The 24,283-nt window shown below is 50.0% G+C and overlaps 1 protein-coding gene across 6 annotated transcripts in view; it reads left to right on the top strand.

The window, feature by feature from the left end:
* Positions 1-3,685: 3,685 nt before the first annotated feature.
* The window catches only part of ELN (elastin), a 60,918-nt gene continuing 40,320 nt past the window's right edge, over positions 3,686-24,283 (top strand). For 3 of the 6 annotated variants that reach the window (XM_081172985.1, XM_081172986.1, XM_081172984.1), the window contains exon 1: positions 3,686-3,858. In XM_081172985.1, the coding sequence (XP_081029111.1) occupies positions 3,774-3,858 (85 nt within the window). In that variant the 5' untranslated portion in view covers positions 3,686-3,773. The remainder of the gene's footprint in view (positions 3,859-24,283) is intronic. The other 3 variants (XM_081172987.1, XM_081172982.1, XM_081172983.1) reach the window with 1 other exon arrangement.

The following is a 24,283-nucleotide window of genomic DNA, read 5'->3' as shown; positions in this document are numbered from 1 at the left end:
TGCCCCAAAACATGTGTTTTGGGGTCACTTGAACCCTGGCATCTCCCAGGTGCAGCCTGACACTCTAACCACTCTGCCACACTTTCTCTCTTAAGATAAGGCTCTGGCCTGGTTTGCATATCATAGAAAGTCCACCTATTTATTTATTTAATGCATTTATATTGCCCCCTTTTCTCCAAGTATCTCAAGCTGTTATGCACGCCTCATCCTCCCCCCTTAACCCCCATGGCACCCCTGTGAACTGGGTTGGGCCAGTGAGGTAGTCACACCTGGTGAGCTTTGTGGCTAATAAATAGAGATACAAACCTTGAGGTCTTAGTCCAACATGCTAATCACTGTGCCACACTGCCTCTCAGCCATTGCTTCCACATGTGGCAGGGAGTTCTGTAAATGAATGGCTGCATCCTTTGCTCATTCTGAAGCAACCAAATAGACTTTGCTGAGTGCCTGCGAGCTCTGGCATTTGGGCAAGTCTCCTGAGGCAGGGAGTTCCATAAGTGAACGGATGCATCACATTAGGAAAAGAGGCTTTCTTTGCCTTGTTGAGTGCCTGCAAGCTCTGGCCTTCTGAGAAATCTGCTCCCCGCCTGCCACCTTGTTCATGTAGGGAGAAGGAGGCCCACGTCTCTTCCTGTCTCCTCCACTGTGCCCGACAGTTTGGCGCAGGCGCCTAGGTGTGGCTGGGGAAACGGGCAGGCCCCTGCCTGGCTGCCTGAGCCAATGCCACTGGAAAGTCTTATTCTGCCCGGCGGAGGGCTGCCGTGTTTTTCCAACCCTGCGAATATTCTGGGGCTCAGATTGCCAGGCCTCCTCAGGGAAGTCGGCTGAGGAAACTGTCCGATATTTGCAGGGTGTGGCTTCCCAAATGTCTGATATTTGGTTTCTCTCTTTCTCAGTTGAAAATCGCTGGTAGGATGCTCCGTTCTTGAGCCCTGAAGCCCTTGTTTTTAAAGAAAACTTGCTCTCAGAGGAGTCTGTTCTCTGGGTGTGCAGCAGAGGGGTGCAGCGGTTTTGCCTGGGGCGGAAGGGCCCAATTGTAGCTGATGCAGGGTAGCCACAAAATTACTGATTCAAAGGAGGAGCCCAGACCAATGAATCATGCAGGTTTGCAACAGGCAGCCTCCTCTGGATCAGGTGTGATGGAATGATCCTATTATGCCCCAGAAAACAATGGGGACGGATTGCCCACTCTAGACCCAAACAGCAACCTCCTCTGAGATGGGGATGGATGCATTTGTCATCTTTCGATTTTAATTCTTCTTAAATTCAGTTTGGCACCTTTCTGTATCGGTTTGCATATTTTTTTAAAAAATAGCTGTCATGGAAATTAATCAGTACCTGGCGTTCAAGTCACTCATGGTCACCTGCCTATTGATCCTTTCCAAATGTTTTCTGTCTGTCCTGAAACTCCTGCTAGCTTCATGCCACATCCAAGTATTTCTGAGATAAGAAGCAACACTCCTCTCTACACCTTAAATAAAGTTTTGTAGAGATCGAAGGGAACCCCAAGGGACATCTAGTCCAACCCTTGCAATGCAGGAATCACAGCTAATGAACCCCTCGCAGATGGCCATCCGTCCTCTTGTTTGAAGGCACTGAGATGAACCTTTTTTAAAAATCCCGTCCAACAACCTGGCTAATGTCTTCCAAACACTGACATCCTGAAAATGATGGGATCTGGCGAATAAATTTGCCAGACGGGGGTGGGAGGGGGCAGGGAAGGCACCCATTTCTGGCATCGAGGAAAAAAGTCAACACAATACAGGCTTTCTAGGAGGCTGGGAAGAACAATTCCTTGGAAGCAAAAGGTTCCAGAAATTCTTGAGTGGGGAATTCTGCGCCCCATGCCAGATTTCTGTGGGTGGGGGGTTATAGCCATCTGTCTCCTCTATATGTGACCCTACACATATTGGGGGAGCAGTCCTACTCTATCTGCCACTGCTGCCCACACCAAGGTGGGTGGCATCGCAAGGGATGGGACTCTATCAAAGGTAACACCTGGTTTCTGGGGCCTAGAATGAAGATTTTATGAGCATCTTGAAGATGGCAAGAGTTCTCCTGGGCATAAACAAACCGTGCTTCAGTCATTATGGTCAGGTATGCATGAGGCTTCTCTACTCCACCTTCTGTAGCAGGATGGAGAGATACTCTTCTTCTAGGGTCTGCCCTGAGCATGTGCAGAGAGCATTTCAGTCACCAATGTGAGAAGGAACATCATTTGGAAGGATCATCTCCAATCCTGCCATCTCCTAACCACCTTCTTCATTACAGATTTCCTTGTAATCGCTTCTACTAGGAATTTTGTCAACATGTTGATGGATGTACCCATTTCACAGAAGGGCAACTGAAGCCAAGAGAGTTGCCCAGCACTTTGTGGTGAATGCAGCAGGGCAAGACATCTTGAAATTCACCACCTACGTCCCCAAGATGTTTGGGTCTCTCTCACTGCCCTGAAGGTGGGGGGAGGGGATAAATTCTGCAGGCGAGACTATCTAATTCGCACGTTCCCAAACAACCTGAGAACCGAACCTTTGACATATGCACTTCTCCGAATTTTGCAATGCAGTTCTCCAGCCAAGTAACAAAAATGCATTCTTGTTAAGCAAAGTGTGCCTAACATTGCATGTATTAGCAAAAAGAACATGCCCGAAATGCGTTATGTTATGTGAAACCATTTTGCAAAAAAAAATCCCGCATAGAGCAACAAACTGCATGTAACTGTGTGCATTCGGAGCTGACGAATTCTCGTGAGGGCTTTTCGGAATAAATAAACAAATTGCAAACCGATGTGGAAACATGCAGAAGCAGACTGGGGGACTGGAAGAACAAGGACCTGAAATGGGCAGGTTTATCTGTGCCACTCCGCCTTTGCAAATGTGGCAACGAGAGCATTGGTGCTGTTGTTTTGCTAAAGGTCGGGGTCCGCGACCCCCTTGGCTCAGGGCCACTTTCAGGCCATGGCTCCCTGTGTTGCAGAGCACCGGTCCAGGTGTAGGATGTCTGAGCACAAACAAAACTGAAGCAACCGCTTAGCGGGGGCTGGCTGGCTGCGGCCCAGGGGTTCAGCTGCTCAGAGCTGGAACCCTTTGGAGATAGCTTATCTCCAGACTCTCCGACTTAATTTCCGCCACCTTCCCCCACCCCTGCTCTCTCCCCCACCCCACCCTTAGTCCTGTCTGTTCGGCGGGGACCCGTTTCCATCCGGCTCCCATCCTCAGGGCCCCTCACATTCCATTCCAAGACACCCCCCACTTCCAAAACCCATTCCGACGAGGGACCCTTGTCCCCCTCGCTTAAGTCCCACAACCTGACTGCCTCCTGGCCCGTCCTCTTGGCCTCAGGCCTTGATGCCCTGCATTGGTCCGGGGCATCTGATTTGGCCAGAACTTTATCCCCCTCCCTAAAAGGAGGGGGGAGCCGCTGTACCAAATCTGGATCCCCCCTCCCTCCAGCTCCCTCCCCCTTTTCCTGAAATCTCTCTTGGCAGCAGAGCTCGCTTTTGGCAACAGATCCCACCCGCGCTGGGGAGAGAGAAATTACAAAGGCAAGCCAGGCTCTTGGAGAGAGAGATCCGTGTGTGTGTGTGTGTGTGTGTGTGTGTGTGTGTGTGTGTGTGCCCCCTCTCCCAATGACGTAGTGTCCTGAGCCTTGTCCCCTCCCCTCATCCCTCCCCTCTCTCCCCCCCTTTTACATCCTTGGAAGCCGCAATTAAGCAGCTCCGCTAGGATAAAACACTCCGGCGGCCAGCGGGCTGGGGCATTGCGTCGAGAGAGATGGCCAGGCTACGGACTCCTTCCTTCCTTCCCGGGGCTGTCACTGTCCTCCTGCTCTCCAGTCTCCCGGCTTCGTGGCAAGGAGGTAAGAGGCAGCGGGAGCAGCAGAGAAGGCTCAGGACGAAAACCGCAGACAGCCTCTGACCAGATGCTTTCCCCCCCTCGGCCCTGGAAGGGGTCTTCGAGCCGCCTCGCTTCCAAGCCATCTGTGGCGGAGGCTGTTCCGTCTGGGCAATCAGGGCACCTGACCACCGCCTGCACCCATCTTTTTGCTTTCTTGCAACAGGCCACTGGCTGTCACAGCCTCCCCTCTGAGGTGCACTTGTAGAACACAGCAAGGAGCACGATGGGGGGCAAGACTGAGAGGAGTCACCTCTGCCTCCCTCTGCTGTGGGTCTCTCCAGCTCCTGCCCCACTGGTGGGCACCTGCCGCCGCACCTTTTAAAAACTCAGTGCCTGCCCCCCCTCCGGAGCAAGACTCACTGCTCCAAATCTCAGACATGCTGCAGGGACCAATCCCTCTACTCCCTGCTTGTTGGTGACAAGGGGCAAAAGTCTGGAGCCCCCGATACTGGCCCTCACCGTCTTCAGGGTCTCTGAAATCTTCCGGGTGGACCCTGAAGGTGGCTGAGGTGCTGCCTGCCCACGGGGAGTCACTAATATTACCATTGACAAACTTTAAGGGTCTATCGTGGTGGTTGAATGGAAGGGGGGCAGGATATGAAGCCAGTGGACTCCAGGAGAGGACAGGAGAGGCTTAACTGAATCCCCAGAAGGTGTTTGCCAAACACCAAACCTCAGCCCCTCAGATGGTACAAGCATGTAATGCAGTGTTTCTGAGCATGTGCAGAGTGCATCGAGGAGCCATAGTGGTGCTTTGGGGATTGGGGCACAGAACGTCGGGGTAAAAAGGGTTCCTCTTGAACCCCAACATTTACTTTCATCTTCTTTGGTGTTGGGGGGGGGGGAGTTAGCTCCCTGCTTGCCCCCCACAAGTGAGTTTAGTTTGGTTGTTGCTCAAGAATTAGCTGTGGTTCCTGCTTTGCAGGGAGTTGGACTAGTTGAGACGCTGTGTCCCTCCCAGCTCTACAATCCTATGATTTATTGCATGTCAGAAGGATGTGCCACCTGCACAGCCCACACAATTTTTGCACAGGTCGCTCTCCTGTGGTGGCGCCGTGGCTCTCCCCGGGCGACCACAGTCGGAGGGCAAAGGGAAGCCCATGGGGAGCGGGAGGGCAGGATCCAAGTGAGGTTCCTGCCTTGCACCCGATCTAAAAAGGGGAAGCAGGTAGGAGAAGTGGGTCATGCCCGTAGGTTCCCATGGGGTTCATCAGAAGGGACGCCCCCATCCCGGACGCCTTTGCCCCATCTCTGGGAACACCGCAGTCCCGCCAAACAGCTGCCGCCTTTGCCTGCAACTTGGGTGTCCTCTTGGAAAACATGCTCTTCCCGGGTTTTGAACACAGCAAGAGGCATTAATGAAACACACTCTCTTGCTTTTCTATTTTGGCATTCCCCGTGAGATTGTACTGTCTCCCCTTGCCGCCCTCAGGAACTGTCATCGCTTCAGTCCAAGCATGTGGGGTGACGGCTTGAGGATCCCATTAAAAGAAAAAATCTCTTTGGGAAGATTCAGATATGATAGGCTGGAAGAATTCCCCATCTCTAGGTCAAACTAGACAGAGACCTGCTGTTCAGAAGGCTGGGCTTTCTCACTCCAGCAACCTGCTTGACAGATTGTGTCTGCATCCAGTAGGGGAAGGATTGCCTAGGGCTCAAAAGGGAAGGATTGCCTAGAGCTGGTGACCCCATAGACATTGCAGGACTCCAGCTCTCATTATTCCCCATCGTTGGCTGCTGGGAGTTGGAGTCCGACAGGGTCTGTAGGGTTACAGATGTTCCCTTTGCTATAAGGGGCCGGGGGTGACAGCCTGACAACCTTTGTGACATCATGGGGGAACCTGTGAGGTAGCTGTGATGGGTGAAGCAGGCCCACTCAAGTTAAGAGAGGGTCAGACTAGATGACCATTGGTACCCCTTCCAATTCTGTGATTCTATGTCCCACTTCCATGGGACAAGAAGCATTCCTCCTACTCTCTCTCTCGAAGTGAACTAGAGGAACGCACAAGCTCCGTCACCATCTATTCCTTCTGAGCGGGTTTTTCCACGCTGGTACACCGAAGTCATTTTGCTGCGAGAGTCCATTTATTTATTTCCTTCCCTATTACAATGGTTCCTTGTTTCTCAGACTTAATCTGTTCCGGGAGTCCGTTCAACTCCTGGAACAGTTCAAAAACCAAGGCACAGCTTCCAATTGGCTGCAGGAGCTTCCTGCATTCAAGCAGAAGCTGTGGAAGCCGCGTTGGACGTTCGGCTTCCAAAAAACGTTCGCAAACCAGAACACTCACTTCTGGGTTTGCGGTGTTCAGGAGCTGATTTGTTTGGGAGCCAAGCTGTTTGAGTACCAAGGCACCACTGGAAATTTATATCTTGCCCCATCCTCCCAAAGGAGCCCAGGGTGGGGGCGAGAAGGTGGTCCCCAAATTCACAGAGAGACCCTGACTGGACGGGCAGCGGGATCCTTCTGTGGAGTGAGGCAGCTGGTTCAGGCTACAGGCAGCAGTGCCCCAACCCCTCTGCCAAGCCCCCTAATCTAGCCTCTACTCTACAGCCCCTAAGCCGCCCTGCTGCCTCGGGAAGAGCTGAGGATCTTGTCGAAATAAGTCATTCATCAGTCCAGTCAGATTCTGTCAGGGCCACTGGGACAGGGCAGAGATCTTGCCCTCCAGCCCTTTGCCTCAGGTGGTAAAATGTCATCACCAAGAACCCCATTACCGCCAGCAAGTCAGCTGAGAGAGCAGGGGTGGCCAGGCTGCTTGGTGTGCCCAACTGGTTCCTTCATCACCTTGCCACCATTCAATGCTTCCCTGCCACCAGAAGCAGCCTCCTCTTCCTTTTGCCCAGCAGCAGAGCCGGCCCTGATGCCACCAGGAAACTCCTGGCTGGAGCTGGGGGGGCCCTTTGCATGTTCGCTGTTCAGGCTGCCTCGTACAAATTGCCGCAAGTGTGGCAGGTCTGGGAGGCAGGGAATTTGGAGTATGCAAAGCAGGTGTCAATTGGGATTGCTCCCGAGTATGGCTGCACATGCATAAGGGTCCCATGTTCTGTCCCCAGCTGGGAGAGACCTCTGCCTGATCCCCTAGAGAGCAGTTGCCAGTCAGTGCAGACTGTCCTGAGCTACATGGACCAAAGGTTTGACTTGGTAGAAGGCAGTTTCCTGCCTTCCCATGAAATAAGTTGGATTTCCCCCCTCCGCTTTTCCTGGGCGCTCCTGGGATGTAACCAGAAAGTCAGCCTGGATAGCTTAGTAAGTTGGCTACAGCACGGTGCTGAGAATGCGAAGGTTCCAGGTTTGATTCCCGTACGGGGCAGCTGCATATTCCCGCACTGCAGAGGGTTCGGCTGAATGGTCCTCAGGGTTCTTCCAGCTCTACAGTTCTATGAAATAGCATCCATGAAATAGTTTGAAGGTTCAGGACCCTCAGGGCCACGATATGGATTAATTTCTGGGCATACGAAGATGGCTGCTGGCTGGGTTCTCAACAGCAGTTTATAGAAGCCCCTAAGCACCTCTCAAGGAAAGGGGAAATTGTGACTAAAAAGTGGGGGCAGGAAATCTGGGACCCGGGGCTTGGTCGCCGCTAACAACACCCCTGTATTTCGCCACCATTCCTCCGACAGACGCTTCTCCATAAATATTTATCAGGGAGAAATTGTCTCTGAAAGCCAGAGCCATGCCTGCACTTTTTTGTCCTTCCTACAAAGGTGTGTCCGTTATGAGAGACTAGATGCCCCTTTGGGTCCCTTCCAACTCTACAATTCAGCTATTTCCTCCTGCCTAAACAGGAGTTCTGTGCACAAAAGATCTCATGAGAGTTGGCAGAGCTCTGATTTCCCCTTCTTTCATTCCTGGAAGGGAAACAGCCACAGAAAGGGGAAGCGGGCTCCCCAATAGCTCTTTTCCTAGTCGCCAGGGGTGAGCCGAGATTGCCTGCTGGTTGACCACAGCTTGCAAATGATCAAGAGGGCGGTTTTTCTTTATGAGGTGCTAGAGTGCCTAGAGATCCCTAACAGTGGCTAGTAAATTCTTTTGGTAATGACAAAAATGGGCCAATTTTTGTTTTTAACACAAGCTAGTATTCTCTTCTGTGGTCAGAAGGTCAGTTTATGTCTGTAATTCCTACTCTGTGTTGCTTTAGGCAGTGGTTAAATTGGATTTAACTTTCCCCTCTCACACAGACACCCATTCGAAACCCAGAAAAAGACCACCACATTTCCCTATACATTAAGGATCCTCAAGGCCTTTTCATACCCACTCGCCGTGTTCCGAAGTGAGCTCCAATGAATTAAATTGTGGAGCTCTCTCCCCCTGGAGGCAGTGACCCGCCACCAATATGGATGGCTTTGGAATGGAGAAATTCACAAACTATTGGTGGTTACTAGTCATGATGGCTTTTTTCTGCCTCCACAGTTGGAGGCAGCAATGCTTTTGAGTAACAATTCCTGGAAAACACAGGAGGGGAGAACACTCTTGTGCTTTAAACGCTGCCTCTAAAAGTGCTCTGATGTCTTTTAATTATTGCTTTCCGCTAGTTTGCTTTCGTTACTTTGCCTTTGATAGGTTGGACGCCGCCTCGAATCCATGCTCTGGAGAAAGGCAGAGAGTCCAAATAAATTTAAAAGATAATAACTTGCAAATACACCCACCCTCACCAGAAAGGATCCAGATTTGCATAAAATGTGCACCTGCTGATTGTTATGCATTGATGAAAATTTAGGGACAATGACTGTAGTTTCAGAAGAAATTCAATAATCTCACCCCAGTGGCCAAGTTCGCTGAGCCTGCAAGCTTAACCAGCTGCCCAGGTGCTAATGACTGTGGATGGCTCATTTCCAGCCTCCCAGATCCCCCTTAAGAGAGTTTGTTAGCACTAAACGGGACTTGGACCAGCTGGTTCAATGGTCCTCAAAGTGGATAGCACTCCCTGGCGGGTGGTCAGATTACCTGGTGGGGGGGCGGTGCTGAGATGCAAGGGTGTGGCAGGGGGGCGCTGGAGGTGGAAATGACCACAGCCTTTGAAAAGCTGACATTTTTGTGGTTCCTGCATTGCCAGGGGTTGAATTCTTGGGAATCCTTCCAACCTTGCAATGCTGTGATTCTATCAGTTTTTGTTAATGTGCGCTTAATTGTTGGTGCTTTGAATTTTATTGGGCTCTTGCCTTACTTAGTAGGTCACGCAAACCACTATTCTGAAAAATGTTTTTTGTAGTGTTTTTTTGTTTGTTTGTTTGGTGGTGGTCAACAGGGATGAGTTTATTTTCTCTTTCAGGGAAAAAGGTTTGGTGCAAATTAACATCTGATAATCATAATAGTTGGCGGGGGGAGGTGACCCCCCAAAAGTCTGGGAAACGCCAAGCCAGTTTTTCAAATCGGAGGGCCATTTGCTGCAAAATAGGGCACATATGAGGCCACGCTTGTCCCAGGAGAAGTGGCCTCCCGTCGGCTGATCCTTGGCGTGTTTACTGGGAGGTAGCTCCCACTTGGTCCAAGTGGCCTTCCTCCCACATTGAAGCATTCAGAGAATTGCAGGGAAATTGCTTAAGGAAAACAGGACGGTGCATTTTTTGAGTTTGGCAGGCCTTCAGATCCTTTAAACCGGTCAACAATTTTGAGGAATCAGGGCTTGGGTTCTGTTCCAAAGCAATCTTTAGAGTTCAGTGAGAGCCTGGGCCTACGTCTAGGAACCATGCACTCCGCTGGACAGGACTGTTGCAGGCACTGTGTAAAAACTTAAAGATACTGTGCAAAAACTTAAAGATACAGCAGCCCTGCTTGAAGGATTGCAGGTTGATGGGCCTCTGCAAAGCAGTAGCTAGGTCATAAAGGTAAAAGGTACCCCTGCCTGTACGGGACAGTCTTGACAGACTCTAGGGTTGTGCGCTCATCTCACTCTAGAGGCCGGGAGCCAGCGCTGTCCGCAGACACTTCTGGGTCACGTGGCCAGCGTGACAAGCTGCATCTGGCAAGCCAGCGCAGCACACGGAACGCCGTGTACCTTCCCGCTAGTAAGCGGTCCCTATTTATCTACTTGCACCCGAGGGTGCTTTCGAACTGCTAGGTTGGCAGGCGCTGGGACCGAGCGACGGGAGCGCACCCCGCTGCGGGGATTCGAACCACCGACCTTTCGATTGGCAAGTCCTAGGTGCTAAGGCTTTAACCCACAGCGCCACCCGCGTCCCAGCTAGGTCATAGGCTTCCTCAAACTCGGCCATCCAGATGTTTTGAGACTATCATTCCCAGCATCCTTGACCACTGGTCCTACTAGCTAGGGATCATGGGAGTTGTAGGCCAAAAACATCTGGATGGCTGAGTTTGAGGAAGCCTGAGCTAGGAGGATAGGAGGCGGAAGGGGAAGGGTTGCTTAACCCCTCCTCCTCCCGCCCTCCCCTTGGCTTTCTCCCGCCTTGTTTTTCCCTCCCGCCAAGAGGCTAGAAATATGTGCGTCCGGCTGCCTTGGGAAGCAGAGGGAGGGAGGCAGAGAAATGGTAGCGGCTGGGTGGGAGGGGCAAATGTTTCTCGTTTTTTTCTGAATCGGAATCATAGAATTGTACAGTTGGATGGGGCTCAAAGAGCCCTCTTCTCCAACCCCCTGCAATCTGAATTTCAGTTCCCCACATTTCGACATCAGTTTGCAAATTTTAGTGATAATAAAAAAAGGTCCTCATGAAAATTCATTTTAGGACAGATTTCTCCTAACTGGGAAGGCTTGAGGGAGTTAGGGGTGTTTAGCCTGCAGAAGAGAAGAGTAAAAGCCGATAGGATAGCCATCTTCAGATATCTGAAGGGCTGTCACATGGAAGACGGAGCCAGCTTGTTTTGCACTGCTCTAGAGAGGAGGATCCAAACCAATGGATCCCATTCTCAAGAAAGGAAATTCTGGTTAAACATTAGAATCTGATATATCTGAAGGTGCGTCTCCACCCCCATCGTTCTGCCCGGACACTGAGGTCCACCTCCGAGGGCCTTCTGGCAGTTCCCTCACTGCGAGAAGTGAGGTTACAGGGAACCAGGCAAAGGGCCTTTTCGGTAGTGGCACCCACCCTGTGGAACACCCTCCCATCAAATGTCAAGGAAATAAACAACCACCTGACTTTTAGAAGACATCTGAAGGGCAGCCCTGTTTAGGGAAGTTTTTAATATTTGATGTCTTATCATGTTTTAAAAATTCTATTGTGAGCGGCCCAAGTGGCTGGGGAAACCCACCCAGATGGGCAGGGTACATGGGTACAAATAAATTATTATTATTATTATTATTATTATTATTATTATTATTATTATTATTAGGAACTTCCTCACAGTAAGAGCTGTTCAACAGCGAAATGAACTCCTTTGGAACGTGGTAGGCTCCATCTTTGGAGATTTTAAAAGAGAGGTTGGGTGGCCACCTGTCAGGGATTCTTGAACTGTGATCCCTGCATTGCAAGGGGTTGGACTAGATGACCCTTGGAGATCCCTTCCAATTCTACAATTCCATGGTTTTCTGAAATCTTGGAGAGCCCCTGCCAATCAGTGTCAGCAGTACTGAGCTAGATGGACCAACAAGCTCAACTGGCTCTACAGAGTGGCACAAGGCATTTCACTGTGTTCTTATGAGTGGGGTTTCCATCTACAGAGGAAGTCTACCTCTGAGAACAAAATCACGGGAGCCAAAACAACAGGGCTTGGTTGTCATCTGCAGGTTCTTCTTCCATGGTTCCTATGGGGCCTCTGGAGGCAAAAAGAGCAGGCTGGACTCGACAGGCCAGGAAGGGAGGGAGAAAAAGGTTGCTCCATCAACGAAAACTTCACAGATTTTTTGAGCTGGCAACAAATAGGACTTGCAAGGCTTTGGAGGTGGTTGGAAACTGAGCAGCTGCTTATTAGAGCTGGGGCAAATTAGCAGCCCCAATGTTTTCCTTCCCGATATATCATGGGCCCAATGTTATTTCTTATGGTGTCCTCATGAAACCTTTGTTAAGAAGAGGCCTGCAAGATAAGATAACGACCCTTACTAGGCTTTCTATCCTCCTTCTGTAACCAAAAAAAGGATTGGGATCTGAGGCTTGCATGCGGGGGAAAGGAAAGTCTCGCCTCCCTGATCCCATAAAGATATTGTGCTTTTCTCGTTCCTTTCCTTCCTAGCTTGCATGCCCTTCATGTGTTTTCTTAAGCTGTTCGGGACATGGCAAGGCCTTGCTTAAGCCGTTAAGTCAGTTTCTTAAGCTGCCTCTCCCCTCCCTCGTGAGTAGCAGGAGCAGAGGAAGGCTTGGGAATTAATGCAGCAATTGGCATCAAGGCACCCAGTTCATAGCAATAGGCCCACTGTATTCTGCTTAACACAAGTCAACAGTGTGATGGTCAATGCGATTCAGCAGAAGTCAACTGTCCAGATCAAGGGAAGTAATAGGGCCAATCTAGTCTGCCTTGGTCAGACACCACCTGGAGTCCTGTGTCTGGTTGTGAGCACCCCTGTTTAAGAAGGGTATTTTCAAGATGGAAGGTGTGCAGAGGAGGTGACCAAGATGATCAAGGTTTTGGAAACCGGGTCTTATGAGGAACGGTTGAGAGAGCTGGGTATGAGTTAAGCCTGGAATAAAGGAGACTGAGACGTGATATGAAAGCCATCTTCAGATACCTGAAGGAAGATGGAGCTAGCTTGTTTTCTGCTGCTTCAGAAGGCAGGGCCCGAACCAATGGATTCAAATTGCAAGAAAGGCAATTCTGACAACACATTAGGAAGACCTTTCTGGCGGTAAGAGCTGTGTGGTGGACAGAAGGTAGTGGGCTCTCCTTCCTTGGAGGTTTTTAAGCAGAGGTTGGATGGCCCATCTGTCAGGGATTGTTTAGCTGTGATTCCTGCCTTGCAGAGGGTTGGACTAGATGACCCCAGGGGTTCCTTCCAACTCTACAAATGAATGATTCTATTACACATTTTTTATTGCCTTTTCCCCAAGGAACTCGTAACAGTGTAGAAAGCCTTCTCAGTCACTTGAGCATCAAAACAGCCCTGTGAGGTGGGTGCATCATGCTGAAAGATGAAGACTGGCCTGAAGCCGGACACTGTGCTTCATGACTCAGTGGGGATTTGAACCCAGTTTTCCCTGATGCTAGTCTGACACCCACGGTGCTGGGTTGGGGGGTGGGATCTGTTAATTTCAGTTCCTACCAATTTATCATTTTTCCAATTTTCAGTTTCTCACGTTTTCCTATCAGTTTACAAATTAGTCCTTCAGAAAATTTGTCAGCTTTTTAGTGCAAAGCAATTTCCCCTTCCATAATGCTTGGCTGTATTTTATTTTATTATTTGACTGTTAGATGCTCTTTAGCCACACTCTACCCCAGAGTATGGATTTTTGTACACATAACTTGGCTGGAGAACTGCATTGCAAAATCTGGAGATGTTCAGATTTTGAAGGATGGGTTCTCTGTTTCAGTTTGCATGTTGCTTTGTGCAAAGTGCATATTAGGGAGGCTTGCTTTTAAATGCAAACTGAGCTGTATTTCTCTCCCCATCCCTAGTCATAGCTCAGTGGCAGAGCATGCAAATGTTCCCAGGTTCGATTCCTGGCATTCCCAGGTAGGTCTGGGAGAAATTCTTTACCAGAAACTCTGGTGAGCTGCTTCCAGTCAAAATACTGAGGTGGCTGGACAGGGTATAATAGAAGGCAGCTCCCTGCATTCTTGTAAGTGGAGCCTCCATATACCAAATTAGTCTACCTCTAAGAACCAGTGACGGGATGTGCGAGGTGCTGTGGGTTAAACCACAGAGCCTAGGACTTGCCAATCAGAAGCTTGGTGGTTCGAATCCCCGCGACAGGGTGAGCTCCCGTTGCTCAGTCCCTGCTCCTGCCAACCTAGCAGTTCGAAAGCATGTCAAAAGTGCAAGTAGATAAATAGGTACCGCTCTGGCGGGAAGGTAAACGGTGTTTCCATGCGCTGCTCTGGTTCGCCATGCTGAACCACATGAACCATGCTGGCCACATGACCTGGAAGCTGTACACTGGCTCCCTCGACCAATAAAGCGAGATGAGTGCCCCAACCCCAGAGTTGGTCACGACTGGACCTAATGGTCAGGGGTCTCTTTACCTTTACCTTTACCTTTAAGAACCAGTGATGAAAAAGCACAGCTGCACTGACCGGGGTGGCTGATGGGAGTTGTGGTCCAGCAACATCTGGAGGGTACTAAGTTGACAAAGCTGGTTCTAGTCTCAGAAAGAAACTATTATTTGGGCCAGAAATTTGGCTGCACTTGCTCGACTGCAGATGCAGACGTGATTTGTCCAAGTCATAATGCAGGGGGTTGGAGGAGATGACCCTTGGGGTCCCTCCCAGCTCTAAAATTCTATGATATTCATCTCTGCCACGGCAGTCTTGGGCCTCCTGAGCCTGGCGTGTCTCAGTGCTAAGGCGATTAGCTTGGCTGTCGTTGTGCGGGGACACAGAGGGGAGGGAGGGAGGCTGAGGCAGCTGGGCACGAGATGCCGGCACTTGGTGGCACTCTCAACTCCTGACCTCTCTTCCCCGATCTGAGCTTTGGCCTTGAGGACGTGGGTGGAGGAAAAGAAGCTTTTTTGTGAAGAAAGGTGGCAGCGTTTGGGACTCTTTAGTTGAGAGAAATGGCGAGAAGGAGGCGACTCGATAGAAAATGACGCCTGGAATGGAGAAAGTGAGTAGGGAAAAGTTTTTCTCCATCTCTCATAACACTAGAACTGAGGGACATCCAGGGACGCTGAGTGTCTGAAGATCCAGGACAGGCAAAAGAAAGTCCTTAATGCAGTGCAGAGTCCAACTGTGGAGCTCTCCATGATGGCTGCCAACTTGGATGGCTTTAAAAGAAGATTGGACAATAATAAGGCCATCAGTGGCTATTGGCTGTGATGGCTATGCCCTGCCCCATGGTTGGAGGGAATACCAGTTCTGAATACCAGTTCCTGGAAACCACAGGAGTGTTGCTCTTGTGGTCAAATCCTGCTTAATGTATTTCCCAATGAGACATCTGGTTAGGAACTGATTCTGTGGGTGGTTTTGTGAAGTAGACCATTCGACCTCTGCTTTTCTCATCTGTGAGATTTGAACAGTCAGCGTCCGGGAGATCCACCAGAATCCCAATTCCCATTTGCGCGCCCACCCCACAAAATCTGTAGGTTTCAGAAGGGCAGCTTGTTGGGGGTCTCCTGAACGTCTCTCCAGACTTTTCCCTCTGGCGGGAATTTGCATGAGGCGCCATCAGAAGTCCTTGGCAATGCTTTGGATTGGGGTGGGGTGGGTGGGAAATGACCTCCAGAGTCGACAAATGTATCCCTTGCCCCCACCCCCACCCCCAAATGTTAACACCCACCAAGAGAGCAACCTTTCTCGCTTCCTCTCAATTTTATACCCCCGAAACAAATCTGGGAGGAAAATGAGAAAATGATCCCTTAATTTCCCTGTGACAAGAAAACATTCTCAGTCTGAGATCACAGCAAATGCTAACATTGCTCTCCATCTTTGGAACATGATGGGTGTGTGTGGAGGGACAGAATCTGATTATCTTGCCAGAAAATGTCCCCCCTCTCCCTTTTGAGACACCCCAGGCCACACCTTCAGCTGAACATACGTTCCCAGACAGGAGATAAACACAGACCCGTGTGGGGATCAGATTGGCTGGAATAGCAGCCAACTTTCTCAATTCAAAACATGACTTAAGAGCCTAAGAAGAGGCTGGTGGATTAGGCCAGGGGCTCATCGAGTCCAGCATCCTGTTCTCACAGTGGCCAACCAGAAGCCCCAATGGGAAAACCTCAAGCAGGAGTCAATCTCAGGAGCAACTCTCCCTTCCTGTGGTTCCCACCAACTTACATTCATAAGCATTGCTGCTTCCATCCATGCAGCCATCATACCTAGTAGCCATCAATAGCCCATGAATCTGTCCAATCCTCTTTTTAAAGCCACCCAAGTTGCTGGTCATCGCTGCAGTGAGTTCCACAGTTTAACTCTGCTCTGCGTGAAGAAGGAGTTGCTTTTTCTTGTCCTGAATCTCCCAGTGTTTGGCTTCCTGGGATGTCCATGATTTCTAGTTTTCTGAGGGGGGGGGGGAACCTTTCTCTACCCACAGGAGCAAGTGATGGCTACCAACCTGGATGGCTTTAAAAGAGGATTAGACAAATTCATGGAGGAGCAGAGGGCTATTGATGGATACTAGCCGGGGTGGCTATGCTCTGCCTCTGTGGCCGGAGGCAGTAACTGAATACCAGTTTTTGGGAACTGCCAGGGGAGGGGAGAGGGCTTGTGTGCTTGGGTCCTGCTTGCAGGTTTCGCAGAAGAGGCATCTATTTGGCCACTGTGAGAAGAGGATGCTGGAACAGATGGGCCAATGGCCTCATCCAGCAGGTCTCTGGCACTCTGACATACTCTCTAACATTTCTCCGATGAAAATAGGGATGTCCTATTTCTTCTTCTTCCCTCGCCCATCTGACTGGATTGCCCCAGCCACTCTGGGCAGCTTCCAACATATATAAAAACATAATAATAATAATAATAATAATAATAATAATAATAATAATAACAACAATAATAATAATTTTTATTTATATCCCACCCTCCCCAGCTAAAGCCGGGCTCAGGGCGGCTAACAACAATAAAATAATACAACATTCTAAAGTCATTTCATTAAAATTAATTCAACTCAAATTGATGGCAACCATTAGGCTAAAGTTCTGTGAAGATTGCCAAAGGAGAGAGTCAGGCTGTGCCCTGACCAAAGGCCTGGTGGAACAGCTCTGTCTTGCAGGCCCTGTGGAAAGATGCCAAGTCCCGCAGGGCCCTAGTCTCTTGTGACAGAGCGTTCCACCAGATTGGAGCCACAGCCGAAAAAGCCCTGGCTCTAGTTGAGGCCAGCCTAACCTCTCTGTGGCCTGGGACCTTCAGGATGTTTTTGTTTGAAGACCGTAAGTTCCTCTGTGGGACATACCAGGAGAGGCGGTCCCGTAGGTAATAAAATGACAAACATTTTTTAAAAAAATAAAAAATCCCTATACAGGTCTGTCTTCTAAAGGTTGTATAGTTACTTATCTCCTTGGCTTGGGGGCGTCTCATACTCCATACCTCCCAACATTTCTCCGATGAATGTCCAAAGGAAAAGTGGGACATTCCAGTATCAGATCAGAAAGAGGGGTGGCTTCTGTAAATCCAGGACTGTCCCCGGAAAATCGGGACACTTGGAGGATCCGCTCTAAAGCTTTTGTGTCTGCTCTGTTAACTTGGCACCTGTGAGCCAAAGTTTGGGGCCAGGCTGTGGGGGCAGTGCCTGGCATCATTTCCCGCTCTGTAGCCTCTGCCCATGTGCTCCTCTTGCCCTCCTTGTCTGCACCTGGCAGGCATTAGCTTAGCACTGCTCCCTTGCAAGCCAGCCAGCTACAACACAGAGACACAAGGATCCAGGCTGCCTGCTATCATCCCCGGCTGCCTGTTGCCTAAGGAACTCCATTATCTCAGGGCCTTAGGCCAAGCCGAGGCATCCAGACGAGTCCTGATTGGCCAGCCTCGAAGGTGTGTGAGTAAGAAGGAGCTGGGAGGCCCATAACCCTTTCCCAGAGGGAGGCAGGGCGGATTATCAGCGTAAAAATCACCATTCCTGGGTCCAGTTTCCGAAGGCCATCTGCGTGTGAGTCAGGTCTCTCTCTCTCTCTCCATCCACCGCCCAGGAGCTCTCTCCAATTGCTGCTGGATGTGTGCGTCTGCAGACACCTCCATGCCAAGACAATCATATCTGTGAAAATAGGAGAGGTTAAAAATATATTCAAGTTGGTTTGAAATATAACAGACAAAGCTCCCTCCCTTTTCTGAAATGCCAGCTCCCAGACTTGTATCTTGCGCTGGCCAAGAGATGAGGCAACTGCGCCGTCTCCAAACTGAAGCAGGTGAAGAATCAGAGAATCGGAGAGTTGAAAGGTCACCCTTAGGGTCATCAAGTCCAACCCCAGTAATGCAGGAAACACAGCTCAAGAATCCCTGACAGATGGGGCCGTGCAACCTCTGTTGAAAAACCTCCAAGGAAGGAGACTCTGCCACCTTCTGAGGTAGTCCTCAAACAACTCTTACTTTCAGAAAGTTCTTCCTAAAGTTTAGTTCTTATGTTTGCTGTTATTTTGCTCATGAAAGCCACCTTTAGCCCCAGAACCTCTTTTGAATGTCAGTTTTTCTCCCCTCTGGAGTATGAAAAAGCAGGCACAGACATCTCTGGGCATGTGCCGAGTGCATTTTGCCTTCACAATCTACGTTGTGTCGGTCGCCGCTGAGTTTTGTTCAGAGTGAAATGTCAAGGTGGGTTTTGTACATTACTGAGGAGAACAGCTCAGGTGGCAGAGTTTTGACTCTCCGCCTGCCTGAATTGGGAGACGGGGTTTGATGCCCAGTGCCAATTTTAGAAGAGGCAAGACATCTTCCTGAGAGTAAAGGCCATGATCTCCTCTCTGTCCCAGCATCTTTATGCCTGGAAGCTGAGATGATTCTTCCCGCCACCTCTAAGCTATGGAACTCATTGCCACAGGAAGCAGTGATGGCCGCCAACCTAGATGGCTTTAAAAGAGCATTCAAGAAATCTGTGGAGGAGAGGGCTATTAACCATGATGGCTGCTCTCTGCCTCCAAACTCAAAGGCAGCAATGTATCTGAATACCAGTCTCTGGAAACAACAGGAGGAGAGAGGGCTCGTGCTGGGGTCCTGCCTGCAAGTTTCCAATTGGGGCATCTGGTCGGCCACTGTAAGAACAGGATACTGGACTAGATAAGCCCCTTTGGCCTGATCCAGGAGGGTCTTCTTATGCTGCTACGGACACCAGTCGCAGCCTACTTGGCACCGAGGCTGTGCAAAGCTTTGCTGCAGCTCTGCCGTAGGAGCTGGAAAGTTCGGCTGAGAGCCGCCCCCAGCCTGATGTTTGTCTGCGGACTGCTCTCACACACAGCAGGCGCCTCAGTTTTCCCCAAGGAGATCAAGGGAGGCCGCAGCGTTGAGCCCACAGCACCAGCTCTCATGCCAAACCCTCGCCTCTTTGACCTGTCGTAAGCTCTGGGAAACGGGCTGGGGGCAATTGGCGAGGATGTCTGGAGTAGAGGGACACACCATCAGGATAGTCAAAGCGCAATGGCTACAGAGAAAGCCAGGGAGGCCAGCTCTTGGGTGTTTTGGGGGGCAGTGAGGTCAACAAGGCCCCTTGAGTTGAGTTGAGGACTGTGGCATCTGGCTAACAGATGCCTATAAATAGGAGACGTTCATGAGAAGCGCCCATCATTGCTCGGGAATGCTAAGAAACCTAACAGATCAGTGCAGTTTTCAAGTCTGTGCAGTTTGGAAAGGTTCGATCCACCATCTTCATTCCAAATGGCGTCTGCCCTTCTATTATGGATACTGTCAGAGCTGCTTGAAGATCCTAGCTCACAGAGGATCACGCTAGCCAGCGATCATTAAGTAAAAGTCTTTATTGAATTACAGTTTCCATTCTCACGCTGCTGCGCGCAAACTCTACGTCTAGTAGCTAGATTGGCGAAGCTCCGTCTGAATCTCCGCCCCTTGTGCACCAACTTAATATCCTAGCCTTGCTCCACCTTTTCCGCCTGACTGTCCTCCTCTGGGTCCCTCTACCCCCCGGGGCTTCTTCCTTCCGGGATTCTTCTGACGCTGACCCGGACCCTCCTGCCTCCTTGCGCCGGGCTTTAGGACCTGGTTCCCTTTCGGGGCTGCTTACTGCGCCGCCTTCCTCTGCATTTGAACTTGGCGCGCGCGCCCAACCTTCCACCTTCCTCTTAACCGTTTCTTCGCTCCCCGATGGAGGTGTGGCCACTCCTGACTCATGCCCTCCCTCCTGTGGTGAGCTGCCAGCGCTTCCCCCCTGGCTCCCTTCCTCTTCCCTGCTTCCTGGCGGTGACGCTGGTCCCGATTTCCAGCTGCTCCCCCCTGAGTCCCTTCTGGCTCTATCTTCCTGGGGTGCCCCCCTTGACTCCCCCCTTGCCCTGGCCACTGGTGCTCCTTTCTGTGAATCCTCTGATTCACTGGAAAGACTAGGAGATCTCGGGTCGTCGTCATCACTCATCTTTTCTTCTGCCTCCTCCCCTTCGCTCTCTGTTTCCTCCCTTGCCCGTGCCTCTGCTCCTAAACCCCTGACAGATACCAATATCTCAAGAGAACAGACAGACAGATCGTTATCTAGTAGATGTGAGGCATGCTGGAATCGTAGAATTGGAGGGATGAACCCTCTTTAATCCAACAGTGATCTTTTGGTGGCTGTATCTATGGGGCAGGCTTAGTGTGGCTTCCTATTCACTCATTCCTCTCAGGAAATCCCTGCGAACTGATGTTCTGCAAAGGGGAGAGAGCAATGAGGGTTCCCTCCCTCCCTCCCACATGCCCCAACCGAAACAGCGACTCCCAGAATGCTTTGGGAGACATCGCAACATGTATGAAACTTGATGTAAGAACATAAGAAGCGTCGGTTGGATCAGGCCAGTGGCCCATCTAGTGCATCATCCTGTTCTTACAGAGGCCAAACCAGCTGCCTGTGAGAAACCAGCAAGCAGGACCTGAGTTCAAGAGCCTTCTCCCCTCCTGTGGTTTCCAGAAAATGGGATTTGGGAAGCATTGCCATCTCCAGCCACTGAGGTGGAACAGAGTCATCCTAGCTAGTAGCCATGGAGAGCTCTCACCTCCACAAATGTGTCTAGTCATCTTTTAAAGCCATCTAAGTTGTGGGCCACACTGCCTCCTGTGGGAGAGAGTTGCGCTGTTTAAAATATGTGCACTTCCTTTCCTGAATCTTCCAGGTCTCCTTTTGCACTTTGCAGTCTGCATGTTAGTATAGGGTTTCATTTGAGCTTAGACCTTGGCAACTGTTTACAGCCGAGCCACTTGAGAGCAGGGACGGGGTGGAATCCAAGCAAGAAAGACTCTGGGCTCACGCAGAGTGCCTTTCTCTTGTTCCTAAATCGCCAACTCTAAACAATTGTTTGTCCGTCTCCAGCTGTAAAATTTCTGGCGGAGGAGGAAAAAAAAGGCACACACCCCGTTTTATTTTCATTTTTAATGAAAAGAAAATACGTAAACATTGCAGCAAAACAATGAGCTCTTCGGAGGGTTTGCTGAGTCCCATCCCACCCTTTGCGTGCAAACGGTTACATCCTTTGCGGGGAGAGCTTCGGTTTGCAAAATGGCACCCCCCCCATCCCTGAAAACACTCATGTTTGCAGCAAACCGCCTGAGGGGTTAGTGAGTTTAGGATAGAAGTCTATTTTTCCAAATCCCCCATTTTGTTTTTCATAGCAAGCCATGGAAAAATGGGGAGGTGGGGGGGGTGGAGAGAGCATTTTCCAAAAGTTGATTCATTTTCTGGGCACAAACATCAGTGATACAATTAAGCAGCCTTCGACTGTCCTTTTCTGTTTGCTAACAGGGAGTGGGGTAGAGCAGGGCTTAATTAGACTATGGTTGCGATGCTAACCGTCTGGGGAAAATCAAGCACCTCTGAGCATGAGAAGAGTGCCATCCTTTGCAACAGTCCATAAGTATGGCATGCATAGCCTGGAGAAAATGGGACAGAGAAAAGCTCTGCTACCCCTCTCACATTAACACAAGAAGTTGCAGATAACCAATGAAGCGGGATGTGAGACAGGACAGATAAAAAGACTTCTTTATGAAGCACAACTCATTCTTGCAGGAGGCCACCATGCTCACCAACTTTAAAAATCATAGGATTTTAGAGTTAGGGTCATCTAGTCCAACTCAGCAATGCAGGAATCTCAGCACACAGTCCCCCATCCAATTTGAAACCAGACCCTCCAAGTGTCACTATTTTCCAGGGACAGTCACAGGTTTACAGAAGCTCTCCTGGTTTCTGATTTGATATCTCATTTTTCCTGAGGACATTCCTTCGGATGTCTCTATTTTTATCAGAAAAACGTTGGAGGGTATGGAGTTATGCGACCCCCGAGCCAAGGAGATAAGTAACTGTACAACCTTTCGCAGACATTGGAAAGCAGCTGTATGGGGACTTTTTTGTTCAATGTATAATGCTTTATTATGTTTTAAAATACAGCATGTTGGAATCCGCCCAGTGGCTGGGACAACCCAGTAAGATGGGTGGGGAATAATAATAATAATAATAATAATAATAATAATAATAATAATGGAATAGGACGTCTCTTTTTTCATTGGACAGATGTTGGAGGGGTATGTTATTTTCAATTCCTCTCCTAATGATCCCTAGCCTTTTTCACGCCCTCCTTGGGAAAGGCATTGTAGGCCTCTCTCCCTATTGCTCGGCAGTTGCAAAACCCAATGCATTTAGACTGAGGAGACGGCGAGATATAAGCCGAGTGATAAATACAAATAAATCTAGGAGAGTCGTCCGTCTGCGAGGCATCAGATTCTGGCTTGCCAAGTCTCTCCGCGTGCAGCCGCCTCACTTCCTGGAATCGCTCTCCATGGCTGCCCAATCCTGAGTCACATTGCACAAGGAGTGTGTGTGTGTGTGTGTGTGTGTGTGTGTGTGTGTGTGTGTGTTGCAACAACTCCATTTTATACATGTTCACTGACAGCCCAGCAGAGCTGTGGTTAGAGAGAGAGAATGATGGCCTGTCTTGCGTCCCCTTTCCCTGGAAATTCAAGAGCAACACTTTGGCAGAGCTTTATTTGTTAAACAAAATCTATATGCCACTTGATCAAGGCTCCAAACGGTTTACGAGAAGTCATCCATCAAAAAACAGTAATTGAAAACATTTGGGAAATGATTAAAATTAACGGCAGACTAAAGAGAGATTTGAAGTACATGCATACATGCCTGGGCAAGCTTGCCTGAGCAAAATCTTTAAGCAGGTGCTGTAAAGAGTGCAGCCGAGGCTCCTGCCTGATGTCAAAAGGCAGGGAGTTCCAAAGTTTGGGTGGTGCTGTGCTAAAAGAACAGATTCTCACAAGTGCAGAGGTTGTGTGGCACCTGTAAGTGGGCCAGTTCTGCAGAGCAAAGCAGTTGAATAGACACATTACGGAGTCAGGTGGTCCTGCAAGGAAAGCGGTCCTAAGTTTTCAACAGGTTTTTGTACCAGTAACAATGCATTGCTACCTTGGCCTGATAGCAAACTAGCAGCCTGTGCAGGTTCCAGCTAAATGTGAGGAAGAACTTTTTGGTAGTAGGAAATGTTCGATAGGCGAGTGGACAACCTTAGAAAGTGGCTGGACTCTCCTTCCTTGGAGGTTTTTAAGCAGAAGTTGGATGGCCATCTGCCAGGATATCTTTTGCTGTGATTCCTACATTGCAGGAGGTGAGATTAGATGACCCCTGGACTCCTTCTTAAACAGTGGTGCCCAGAACTGGACAAGCTTTCCCTTGGTGATTCATCTTCTCTAGTCTGGAGAAATAGCTCCTGGTGCCAGAGGTTTTCCGGGGCAGAATCCTGGATCCAATGGGCTGTGTTTGATGGCAGGCCTATTTTCTGGGGGCGGGGGGGGGGGCAGGGAGAGAAAGAGAAAAAGAGATTACAGGCAAAGGCAGAGGGGAGCTGGCCTGCAGCCACTGACAATTTTGGGAAGGAAACAAAAGATTGTGTTTTTGTTTTGATTTGATTTGTTTCTTACAAAGGAGACACAGAGAGCTCTAGCGAAGCCAGCTGTGAGGGAAGGCCAGGATTGCTCCAGCCACATACCTAGGCAGATTGAAGCCTCAGCGACATCTGCTGGGCAAGGCGGAAGTGGCACAACTAATTGTTTCCTGGGCAGCAGGTGATCGTGCTGATCTTCCTCAGGAATGGCCGCAGCCCGGCGGTCAGGCACCTGCTATGCACACAGAATACCGAGTGGCGTCTCCTCGTAGAGCTGGGAGACTCTTGTCTGAAACTCTGGAGGCTCATTGCCTGTCAGTGTAGACACTGCTGATCTATATAATAGAATTGTAGAGTTGGAAGGGATCCCCAAGGGTCATCTTGTCCAACCCCCTGCAAGGCAGGAATCTTTCGCCCAACGTGGGGCTCGAACCCTTGGTGCTGAGATTAAGAGTCTACCAACTGAGCTATATAGACCAGTGGTCTGACTTTGTCAAAGGCTGTTCTCTGTGCTCCTATTTGGGAAAGGCCTATTTAAACCAGCTCTTTGTCTAGAACCATGAGGACTAGAGTCTTACTTTACTTTTAGTGAAAGCAGTACAGCATCTGCTCTGGATGCAGAAGGTCCCAGGTTCCATCCCCAGTGGCGTAGCGTGGGGGGTGCAGGGGGGGACCGGGCGCAACATCGGGGGGGTGGGGTGCTCGCACTCGCAGCTCTCTGCCCCTACCTGGCTCACTCACTCTCTCTCACTGCAGTGCTGGCTGTGCGAATCCGATCCGAGCCGCTGGGTCGCCGCCCACTGTGGAGGGGGTGGGTGCCAGGCGTGCGGTGCGGAGAGAGAGCAAGG

This window comes from Podarcis bocagei (genome assembly GCF_964188305.1).
Source record: "Podarcis bocagei genome assembly, chromosome: 15".
In the NCBI taxonomy this organism is placed as follows: Eukaryota; Metazoa; Chordata; class Lepidosauria; order Squamata; family Lacertidae; genus Podarcis; species Podarcis bocagei.
This window is presented reverse-complemented; position numbering and strand designations above follow the sequence as displayed.